A 12,695-nucleotide genomic window follows, 5' to 3' on the forward strand; every position below is an offset into this window, starting at 1 on the left:
TTTTGTTAAGTCGCAATAACGTCTTAATAATTTACGACGTCAAAATGGCTGCCTAATTGGCGTTGCGTACTGTTCGATTGTGCGTATGTGTTTGCTTATTCTTCTTCCCGTATACGAGAAAACGGATACGAGACGTAAATCGTAGGTGCATTAGGCGAAAACTTTTCATATTTTGTATCTCCGAATCTACCAGGTACGACTAATTTCGAAATATCTTGATCGTACATCGAATGAGATCAATCCGTGAAAAATGGCGTTCGCGAAGTCGTAAAAACGAGACCGAAAGTGGCTATCCTTAACCTAGTCGAACTCGAAAGAGCGGTGCCGTGTTAAAAGGTTTCGAATTCGATTTACGATTCGAAAAATCCGTCTATCTTCCTAACGCACTGCTCTGGAATATGCACGGACAACTGGCATGAGAGGGAATATATACGAGATAGTACATTTTTTTTATAGCTGTTTCCAACGGTAGCGAACGTTTCGTAATTAATTACAGCGGGGTACTCTCTTCTTTTATCGACTACCGTTTCGCGAGTGGCTCGTAAAAATCCGTGAGGGTCCGCGCAGTTTTCCTGTCTCTTCCGTGCCTCGTTTTCCATTTTTTTTTTTCTTTTACTTTCATTTTTCCTTCTTTGATCGTGTTTCTCTTCTCTCTTCTTCCACCGGTATAGTTATCGTTTTTAAATTTTCGTCGCGAATTTTTTTTAATAACTCGTCACGATCTACGTTAGAAATAAATGGATAATTTCGAACATGGTCGGTTATAAAGAATTTATTTTTTTTATTGTGGGTTATATATCACGATATCTTTTTATATCATTTATTTTTTTTTCACTCTCTATTCACGTAAAAATTAAATTGTATCGCATTTCAAATCTTTGGATCAAATTATACACTACAATAGTAATTTCGATTATTCGTTTATCTCGTCGACAAAATATTGTTATCAATAAATAATGCTAGTTATATATTAAATCGCGATTGCAACTTTCCATTGTTTTTCTCGAATGAATCATTTCTTTTCTTCTCGTTCCATTTTCTTTTTCAATCGTTTCAATCTATGTGTTCGAGTATCTTCGATTTCCTATAATCAGAATGCATTTCAACGCGATCCATTATGTGTTTTCTTATTGTTAGTCGCCCGGTAGTGATTATTAAGGATTTTCCGCGCGATCAAAGCTTTGTTCGTCAACCCTTTTTTTTCTCTCTCTCTCTTTTTTTTTTTTTTTGCGCCTTCATCCCCTGGAATGTATACCCTCGTAAAAAGACACTTTATCTCTTCTTTATTGCTAACGTCTGCCGCGTTATTTCTGCTTTCAGGACCCGACATCAAAGTACCGGTTGCAATACTGAACTGTCTTTACGCGCGTCAATTGTGCTTCGAGGATGCATCCTGCAGCGCCATTCTAGAGATCATACCGAGGGTCTGTGGTCCAGAACTGGGTGAGTGACGAGAAATTATTTTTTTTATAATTTTTAAACAGATGTAAAAAGTAAGCAAACATTTTTATTATATAACACCGCGAACTCGTCCGGTCGAATTCGTTTTAATTACGAGTAGAAGAATTGATTTCCGGATCGAAATTCTCGACTATTTTCTTTGATTTAAATAATTACGAAGAGAAGTAGTAGGATTGTATCGAGCTTGGAAACTCGCGAAGTCGAATGGTGTCGAGTAGTGCAACTGCTTTTCCTTGGCCAATGTAACGAGAAGCGAAAAAATGAGGCGGACCAGAGATACGGTCGACGACCTCATTCTTTTCGCACTTCTTTCTCCTCTTCTATTCGTATAGTCGTGTTTTTCTTCTTCTTTAAATCTTTGTTTCTCCACACATTGGTTCTATTAAAATTAATGAAAATTCTTTGATTAAATGTTAAACACATTAAATTATAAATTCATGTGTAATAAATTTTGAACAGTTTTAAATATTGACTCTACGATTTCGCTATAATTTTAAATGGATTAATCGCGCGATGTTTCTTGATTTCGATCCTCGAAAATTTCTTCTCGTTTCATCGAGGTAATATTTTTTTGAATTGATGGATAAAATCTGTTTTATTTTCGACAATTTCAAAAGTAGCATTTACCACGATATCATTTGACGTTGTCGAAACGATTGATTCCTAAAGTACTAAAGTCTGTGAAAATCAAATTAAGCTAGGCGCTCTTTTTTCGATAATTCTTGTTTTCTTTAAACACCGCCGTAAATTATAACTCGGATAGAGATACATTGAAGAGGAGGAATTACGCTCGAATTTGGCAAATTTAACGATACCAAAAATGGGGAAGGGGGAGGGGGCAAATATGAAAATTAAAACAAACAGAAGGACGGCCCTACTACATAATAATGGAATTAGATACGTTTTACTTTAACGAAAGTAAAACGTAGGGAAGGCCGTTAAAACGTGCTCTTTCGTACGCGTCTCGGGAAAATGGGATTAATTCGTATTTAATTTACCGAGTAAACGAGGCTGGAAGCGTGATATCGTCGTGGTACACGTGCGACCGCGAGCATGAACAGAGAAAACGCTTTGCAAAGCGAAGTAGATTAACATGCGGAACTTCTACCGTGAATTACGTGTAATTAAAAAAAACACAGCACACCTTGATTGGTACCTTTCGAATCGTTTGTAATTTTATGCTTCCAATGCGCAAGCTTTTTTTTTTTTTATCGAAATTGACGTTGAATATCAACGAACGAAATTTCGGGGGTTAATGTCGAAATTAATCGTTGTTCGAATAGAATAGAATTTTCTTTTTCTTTCCTCTATAAAAATAGAAATTATCATAAATAAAAAGAACTGAAAGTATATACGGTGGAAAAAAATCGGTTAGCCAAACGGGGGGAAGAGCGGCAAGAGTAGTAGCAGTTGTCGAGTGAAACGGTTTATTTTCTGAATGACCGCTTCGGCGAATTAATTAACGCGTTTTCTCCGCGCGATTCAAAGCGAACGGTCGGAAAAGTCCAGTTGGCCGGAAAGGGTTTCGGCCCGAAATTAACAATTCATGCATCGATCTCGAAAAAACGATTTTTTGTTCCAAATTAACTAATCTCCTCCGCAGGAAATAATCTGGAAAAAATTGTACACGATTCATTATTCACGTTTAGGGAACGTCTCGTATTTTTCTTGTTTTTTAATTCGAAACCTTGGAAACACTCGTTCCCGTAAAAGTTGCCTCAAAAAGACAATTATCGAAGTTTGAACGTAACTTGATGAAAAGAATCAATTATCCATGGATTATTCGATACACCATAACTTTGACAGAAAGTTAAACGCGCTTTACGTCGATTATTACTATTGCGAAAGTACTACTAAACTAAAAAGGATAAAGATAGTACAACGAACGGTTTTAAAATGTATTAAAAAAAAAAAAAAAGAAAAACGTTTTCCCAAAGTCCGATGAAATATTTGGTTCGATTTTTTATTTTTATACGGATAAAAGAGTGGCGTTTTTTTAGTCACGTAATTGTTGAACACAAAGCGTTGAACATCAACAATCCCGTGATGCCTCGAGGAGGATCTTTAGCCGATTATTAATAGAGTCGCGGGAGAAACTTTTACCTTCGGCCATCGATTAGGACGAATCTAATGCGAGGATCTGTGCCATGTAATTTCGATATTTCAAGCGGGGAAGATTCAACAGATAAGAAAGAGGCGAGCGATATCTCGCTCTCGGAGACCGTATCAAGGGAGAGTCGCGTAAATTCTTCAACCTGAGAAAATTCTGCTACTCTGTGATAATTTTCTGAATACCTTCGGGAAATCCGGGTGAAAGGGCATCGACGCGTATTTCACGTTTCAGAAACTATTTTCCACCGTTTACTACGTATTTGCTTGACTATTTTTATGGTCAGTTCTCCTCCCGCTTTTCCAATAGTTCCCCTTTCCTCGTTGCATCTTCCTCTCTCTCTCTTTCTAATTAGAGAAAATTTTTATTCACAATCGAGGCACCAGAGACTCTTGTTGTAAAGTTTACCGTAAATTAGGACGATGTTACGAATCCCCTGTTGCAATATTCCCGCATTTATACCATTCCCACGTTCGTTGATACGTCGAATCCATCGATGGACATTCATCGAGCTCATAATCATCCGTCCATAAACAGTGCGGTCCCCGGAACACGAATCGAAATATCGATCCTTCCGATGCTTCCTGTTTCGCAATCGGTGCGAGTCGAAATTTCAGTTGCGGAACGCGCAGAGATAGGTCAACCGGAAGTTGCCGATATACTCGACGCATTTCCGACCGTACATATCACATTGTTGTCTCTTAGACGGTCCGCTTGCGTCGCAATTTCGTCTTCAATTAGGTAAAAAGTGGAAGAGATTTGTGGAAATTTTAGTTAGTTTCGTTTCTAGAAATTCAATTCTAGTTTTTTTCTTTTTGCCCGTTATCGCAGAATTTATCATAGAATTCCTTATAATTGATCCTCTCTCTCGAAGAAAACAATTGGAAGGGATATAAATATCGATTGAACGATTCTTAATTTATTTAATTTATAATAATTACATTGCATTTCTAAGGTAGTTCCCTTAAATTCACCAGTATTCTTAATAAATTTTATAGTAATTATTGAACTTGTTAGATTAATTATTCGACCTTGAACTTTATCAATTCGGCTATCGGTGAATTTAATTTCAGGTCATTTAATTTTAACTTTAGAAATTTTTATATCAATTTATTCAAAATTATGTATTTTCAATTCTTTCAATTTTACACTTCTCTGAATCAATTAAATATTCATTTCATATAGTTACAAATAGATCTTGACCAATTATTTTATCATTTAGATTAATAAATTATTAGATTAATAAATTTATTAGTTAGAATAGCAATTTGTCGAATATTTTGTTCTTTGTCGAAGTCAGCAAAAAATATCGATGTGAACAATTTCCTAGATCGTTAACATTTCGAATAATCTCAGCAGCTGTCATAATCTTATCCTTATTTCGCGCCATACGATGAATATTGTCGATTGTAACGGACTTTCATTTCGTGCTAGCCTTATCGACTCGAGGAAAATCTTTCTTTCGAGAGACCTGTTATTTTCGCGGGCCGATTTCAATTGGGATCTTTTCAGCAATTTTCTTTTTTCGGCGAACTGATGGAATGTTTATTGGATATCGCTCGCATAATTGTGATTGAACGTTTAATTGCGTTTAATCGCGCGACTCGAACGGTCCATTTCGTTCCCTTTGTACGCGGAGTTTCTGGCCACCGTGTTACTGCTCTAATTCAATTTACGCGATCGATTTTCCGTTACGTCGAACTTGATTAATAAACGCTCTTACTTTATTCGAAAGTAACGACGATTCGTTACCGAGTTTCGTTACGACTCGTGGAAAATAATTCAATAGGACGATTTAAATTCTCTCCGTCACAAAGATCACCGTTATCTCGTCGATATTACTTCGATTAATCATAACAATCTCGAAGAATTCGAATTTATCGCTACTTCTATTCGACCATCATCCACTCGTTGTTTCATATTTTCAAAATTTCTCTGCCGACTTGGCAAACATTTTCTCAACGTCGCGAAACATCCGCTTCACCCTCTTTCTTTCGTAAATACGTGATTGCGATCGAAAAAATTGCGGGAAAATCTCGTCATGGATTAACGCGAATTTCAACGTTAAAAATTCCGGTTGAAAAAGGTTGAGGAACGATAGAAACGGGGGTAATGTTCGTTAGCGAATAAAAGGCACACGTGACAAATGAACGAGTGGACGACGCATCCCATTCGCGATGGATTCAGCCATTTAAGTGTGACAAGAAGGATTTCCGGTTTCCATTCTCCTGTCACCCGAAAGTGAAATTTCACCGGGGTACCTTTTCCAAGTTTCTGAGGGTTGTGTGCGCTTGACAAGCAACCAACGCGCTTCTAAAACGGGGTTGGTCCAGAAAATCGATCGATGCGGAGGAGAGCGAGGATTGCCAGTCGATTTCGGGATTTCGTGACTTTTCCAAATGTTTCTTCCCCGCAAACGTTTCCATGCTGTTACTTACACGCTCGTTTTTTATGTTCTTCTTCGTGCTATCCATCTCTCTCTGCAGTCTTCTTCCCGATCTCGAGCGAGGGTTGCTTCTTGGAGGAGAAAGGGAGGGGAGATGAAAAATGAGAGAAAACGTTCCAAGTATGCAGGTATCCGGAGTAATAACGTGTCGGGCCAGGGGAATATGGAACGAGAGGACTTCCTTATTAAAAGGCTTTGCTGGCACTTTGCGGTCGGTATACCACTTACGTCGATAAATAACGATCTCTGCAACTATTTTGCTTTCTTTCTTTTCCAGGATCAATCTTCTGGAATATTACTTCCTCCACGTTATCTTCGCGGAACGCAGATTTTGATATTTGTTCGATAAAGATCGTTGGAAAAGTTGATAGACGATGGAAATTTATCGAGGGAGAAACGTGTATTCTCATCAAATTGTTGTTCATCCTTTCTCCTAATTCGAACGGAATATAAGTATAATGAAATAAAATTGGAATTAACGCGATTTTTCCGAATTATAATTGGCAAGATAATTGTCTTGTTCGAAGGCTATTCGCGTCGTGCGCGAAAAGTCATTACGATGCAAATTGCGGGATACTTGGGGGAATTTTTAATCGATTTAGGAAACGAGGAAGGAAAGAAGTTTTACAATTATTTCTCTTGACTCGATACATTATAAATGGACGAGATAGAAATCAGTTTATACCTTATTGTCAGTCGAATCGAGGATAGGAGCGGCCTGCATTGTTTAAGGGCCAATTTCCCGAGGCAAGATTAAGCTTTCGAATCTCGGTTGAAGCGTCACGTACGCGGCGAGATTTATGAGTTCCGGCACGTGCAGATTTTTATTCAAGCGTTCCTCCTCCGGCCAACCAGGCATCATCCAGCATTTTCTATGCTTAACGCTAATTTCTTCATATCTCGAGACAGTTTGCTGCTCGAAGAAATTTATACGGGAACGTTTCGTCTTAAAGTAAACTAAAAGCAAGAAAATCCCGTTCCTGTTCCCATACCTGATGATGGAAAAATATAAGATAAAGTAAAGAAACGTTTATAAGAGTCTCGTGTAGATACGGATGATCGTTGAGAATTGGATTCATTGTGTGCATCGTGTTTAAGAAGTTGCATTTCACCTTATTCAATTACGGTAAATTGAAGAAGCATTTTTATAAAAATCGTTACGGGAACGAAATTTCATTTACGTTTAATTCTCGTTTATTAAATCTGGACAATTATTTATACGGAATGAAAAGAGTAAAGCGTTGAATATAGAATTTTTAACTTTCTAAAATAACTTTTTTTTTTTTTTACAATACCGGTATTTGATATAATAATTTCATCCCATTAAGCAAAGGAAGTATATTATTAGATTTATTTTTTGTATTATATATTATTTTTTTTTTTTTCGTCACAGAAGAACAATACAATTTTCTTGATTGAGTGAAAACGTTTTTCCCGTTTTCAGATAGATTTGTATTCGCGAATCGTACGCGAAATATTTTTTTCTATTATACGAGAATAAAAGAGACGATTGTTTTGTAAATTATCCCGATTATTTGAACGAGTAGTGGCCGTGTGTGCACACTTTTAAACGGGCCGCAAATTGCCCTGTCGGCCGCGTAATAATGGGCCGGATTTACTTTAAAATTCAACTGTCAAGTCGTCGTTAAAGGACCGTCGTTGTCCAGCGCCGTTGGTCGCCCAACCATACGTTGGAACAATGAATAAACGCGAAAAGGAATATTAACCGAAGAGAAAGGGATATTCGAATTCTCTTTAGAATCGCGAATTGTTTGAAATCTGCAAGGCAGAAGAGAGTCTCGAAAACGTTTATTTGGATTTATGAATCTTCCTATAGACTTCCGCCTCTACTCTCTCTCTCCCTTTCTCGTCACGCTTTTGCCTTGCCTCGTCGCCTTTTCATCTCTCTTATCGTTCGTACACATCTCTCTTTTCGGATCTCGTCCGAGGCCAAGTAAAACTGAACGTTAAAAGGGATAGCGTCGACGTTCAAATTAATTCTGATTTATCGTTGGTATACTAATCCCGATGCTTTCGGGGCTTATCACTAACGCCGCGAAAGGTACACGGACCGACCATTACACGATCGATTCCAGTGAATATACTATGGGAAAGTCGGGGGAGCAGCCGGGTATCTTCACTTTTTAACGAGCCCCAATTTATAGAATTTAGGTCGAAACGTTAGGCTTTGAACGTTTAAAGAAAACGTAGACTTTAAATGGGAGATTATTTATAAGACGTTACAACGAAGCGGAGATAATAAAGATGGGGAAAGGTTATACGGTGATCAGAAATTAAGAGAAATGCGAAGAAATGGAGAGATAAAATTAAATTAAAGTAACAAGGTAAATACAATTTTCAGATTCTGGTATAATCTTACTTATTTCATATGTGGGATAAATTTTCGTAATAACGTAACAAATATATTTTTCTCTTACTTTTAGCAAAGTATATTAAAGTATATGGATAGCAAGGAATAAAAATCATTGATATATCATGAGTCATTGTTTAAAAAGGAAATGAATGTTATAAAAATATTCGAACTTTCTTTCTCTCTCTCTCTATACATATATAAATAAAAAATTATTTATGAGAAGAATTTTTTGAAAAGAAAGATTGAAAAGAATTGATTGTTCGATACTTTTATAATAATACAATAACATATAGGTAAAAATCATTTGATCAGTTCTTAATGTTAACATTCTAGGTCGACAGTATTCTTCCGGTATTCGCATCGGTAATATCGCGCGCTAATAATATCATCGAGTTTATTTGGCGGAATTGTTGGCGCAATCGACAAGTTTAAATGATTGTCATAATTAACGAGAGTGGCGTGTTATTTATGCCCGTAGCAAATACCGCGTACAAATCGCGGCAACTGCATAGGCCGAAGTTTATGTTTCCTGTCCCATATTCGACAGTCTGGTTAAAGGTGAAACCGAGCCCGTGCCGGGAATCTCCGTGTCATTTGAAATAACGCTTTCATTTGGTCAACAGTTGGCCGGGCCGAATGATTGATCGTTTGAACCGGAGCCAAATCATCGATTACGCCTGAAGGTATAAACGAATTTACTTGCTGTAACTGCGAGCCAAATTAATCCTGGTGGAAACAAAATAATATTCAACGATGTTATCAACAAAACAACAACCGTTCGATTCGTTCGTTCCTTTGTGATTGACAGTTCGACTATTTCGCGATATTTTTTTTTCTAATTCCGAAATTTTCGTCCAATACCAGTTTTGTGTTTTGTTAAAAGAGAATAAAAAGAAAAAAATATCTGGCTCGATCGAATTGGGATAAAACGATTTATAGGCAACGAAGCCAGATTCTTTTTCGAACGATTTCTTCTTCGCTTAACAATTGGACTTGATTATACTTATTCGTGGCAAGTTTGCTTCGTTATCTTCGGCCTCGGGTTTCTTCGTAGTGATTAGAGGTTAGGGTGTAATTTTTCCTCGAGAGATAGGAGGGGAATTTTCGAAATTTGTTTAGCTGGTCGAAATTCTAGGAATCGCACAAAATTGGCAACGATTAAAAAATGGAAATAAAAATTTTCCTCTTCTCGATCGAATATTTCGAATATCTCTAATTTTTGCATATTCGCGTTCTAATTTCCATTCGTTTTTATTGCCAAATCGAAGCGTACGGTTTTCAAATTTTTTTTTTTACTTTTATTTCAACGATCGGTAAAAGTTTTTCAGTATTCCGGGGAGGAGTAATTTTTGCTCGACTCGCGAAGAAAGCATTTTCATTTAACAGTTTCTTCCAAAGACTTGGAGAGGATCTTTTCTTTTTTTTTCTCTCTCTCGCAACGTTTCATCGATCGTTCATAGTTTTCGTAGAAACTTAGGGGAAAGAGGGCGAGGCGCGAGTATCGTTAGCTAGACTCTTTAAATGTAAAAATCTTTCGTAAACGTAATTTCGTTGCTCGCAGGATTATCTCGTTAACAGCGTATCGATAAGAAACTGCCTTTTAGAAATTGGCGAGCCAACTTATACTACTCCTTGTCCCTTTCTCTCTCCCTCTTTCTCTCTCTCCACCTCTCGCAAACTTTCGAATAAATAGCCCGGTTTTTCTCTCCTCGATTCAAATATACGAAGGCTTTTTTGCAACGAGGAAATTTCCGCAACCGTTTCCCAAATGAACGTTTCGCGTGTCTTAACCTCGCGACAGCATAACGTTCCTATAAAAATTCTGAAACGAAAAGGCGAAGTCGAACAATAAGGCGAGGAACCATTCGACTCGTCTTCTTGGAAAGGATCGTGACCCGTGCAAATCGGGATTTGGAATTGGGTGATAATGAACCGAGTCAAGACCACGCTTATCCCACAACTCGGGTGGGAGGGGTATGCCTTGCCCGGGTATTGTTTAATTGCACGGTGTCGCGTAGAAATTTACGCGTCCGATTACGCGGCACGATCGCGCACGCGATTCCGCAACCGATATAATCGGTGGCCACGATTACATTTATTGGGTTTAGCATGAGCCGTAGGGGCTCATCAATTCACTGCTTAAACGTTTATACGGTAAAATGATCCGGAATATACGAGCGCGCCTGCCCTTCGTCCCTTGTTATGGCAACCGGTAGACAAACCACCCTTCCGTTAAACCCTCGATCGCTCGTTCTACTACCCCCTTCGTCCTGTGGGAAGGGGAAGGTAGAAAATTCCGCCTCGTCGTCGTTGCTTATTATTATGCGCACGAACGAAAATCACTTTGCGAACGAATGCGGCGATGTCGTTGCACGATGCATGCGTACAATCTAATTTCCCCGCTCTCGGAATAACTCGGCGCGGAAACAACACGCGCCGTTACACGCGACAGGCATCCACCTACCCCCTTTCCCTTTCCTCGAATATACGAAGAATCGGGAAGAAACCTTAACGTTGGAGGGGTGGTCGATACTAGGAACGCATTGTCTGTGTGCGTACGCGCGCGTGTGTGTGTGTGTGTGTGTATTTCTAACTAAGTAAGTAGAAAGTTGTTCTCTCCGGGACTGGTGGAGGATTATTCGATTAAGGAAGCGGGGGATGGGCAGGAGGAAACTTCTCCATTGGTTCATTGGTTGCAAATCACGGGAAGGTACGAGGTGGTAATACAAGCTGGTTACGTGGCTCGTTCTATCGGGAGTGTCTTCTTTCGAATCCGCGCGCAGTTTCCTTCCAAATGAAACGGTTAATTATTTCGCCGACCCAAGTTTAGAATTCCGGTTAACGGGAGGGTAAGAGAGATGTTACTGTTTCAAGAGGGAGGAGGGGGAGGAGGATTCGCGAAGGATATACGAATATTACGGCGAGAGTCTGGATGAAATCTCGAGCGAAGGGGAGAGAAACTTGTCGAAGTTTTATCGTCGTGAAACAGTATCTCGTCCTCACCGACGAGGTTTATTCCGTCGCTTTTCCACGTAATTTTTTAATCATCCCTGCGAGAAAAAGGGATAAAAACGCCATATATGAGAGAAGATGTATCGTTGAACGTCGTGGATTCTCTGGTAATCTGGATTTTTCTGAAGTTAATCGTCGGTACCGACAGTATTGTTGCCGGAGGATCGTCGGGTCATTTAATTAATGAGACAAAGAAGGGGATCGGGTATTATGCATCGAGAGCCTCGTGAAAACGCAATCGAGGGCAATAAAGCATCGTTCCGAGAGAAAAGGAAAGGAAAGGAAAGAAAAGAGATGAAATGAAATTCCATTGACGTTGAAATGAATCGACGTTCTTGTTGATCGACGAATAATAAACAATGTCTGTGAATCGTGTATCGAGAGAGAAAAAAAAAAGAATATAGAATAATCGAAAGCTGGATCCACCTGGCGGAAATAAAACGCTTGATCACGGATCGAAACTCGACGATCGTTTGCCGCTTGCCACCATTAATAAGCGCGCGGGAAGCTTGGTCTTGCCTTTGAAAAAAGCACCGATAAGGTGGCAAAGAGGGTGGAAATGGCGATGAGGACGGAGGATCTCGCCATTGTTCGGAAATACAATGTACGTTGTTATAGGCAAAGCGCCGTGCACGGTTCTTGAGAACAATGGCCTGGATGGAAGAAGGATAGCGATAGGGAGGAAGATGGTACAGTTGTATGCGATCTTTTTCTTCACGTGTCTGCGTGCATTGCCGGATGAACATGCGCCTGAGAAAAGCGGCGGGTGGAGAGAAAGAAGGAGAGAAGGAGGAAAAGGGTTGCTGCGCGCACCCCGATTTGTTCGAGATATCTCCTTTGCTGCGCATACTTTTTTTCGCTTTCCATTCTTCGACTCGCTTTCTTTTTTCACCAACGATGAATTATATATCTCGAAACTTTTGGCCACGATCTTCCTTCTCGTAAATTCTGATAATTAAAGCGCAACGAATCGAACGAAATGAGCAAGAAGAGGAGGTTAAATGAATGAATAATAAATGGTTGAATGAAAAACGATCTGTACAGCACGAACAGGATATATATAGAAGTAACAAACATTTTCGGATTTATTCCGTTAATTTGATACCCTGCAGATTTTTCCCTCGCTCTTGTTTTCCGTTCCGGCTTCTTCTTTTTTTTCAATGGAACGTTACGAGGCGAGCAATATGTTGAAAACCCGCCGCTTGAAAAACACATGGAAACTCGGGGTCACAAGGGTTTTTATGATAATTATGGAAAAAAAAGAATGGGAATGGGAAACAATGAGGGGCTCG

The 12,695-nt window shown here is 39.0% G+C and overlaps 1 protein-coding gene across 6 annotated transcripts in view; it reads left to right on the forward strand.

Moving 5' to 3' along the window:
- Positions 1–12,695, forward strand: part of LOC551647 — a 247,539-nt gene that overhangs the window by 86,549 nt on the left and 148,295 nt on the right. For all 6 annotated transcript variants that reach the window (XR_001706421.2, XM_016917796.2, XM_006571221.3 and 3 more), the window contains exon 2: positions 1,321–1,443. Coding sequence is in view for 5 of the 6 variants with exons in the window: in XM_016917796.2 (XP_016773285.1) it covers positions 1,321–1,443 (123 nt within the window). In the remaining variant the exon portion in view is untranslated. The remainder of the gene's footprint in view (positions 1–1,320; positions 1,444–12,695) is intronic.

This window comes from Apis mellifera, linkage group LG1, assembly GCF_003254395.2.
Source record: "Apis mellifera strain DH4 linkage group LG1, Amel_HAv3.1, whole genome shotgun sequence".
Classification (NCBI taxonomy): domain Eukaryota; kingdom Metazoa; phylum Arthropoda; class Insecta; order Hymenoptera; family Apidae; genus Apis; species Apis mellifera.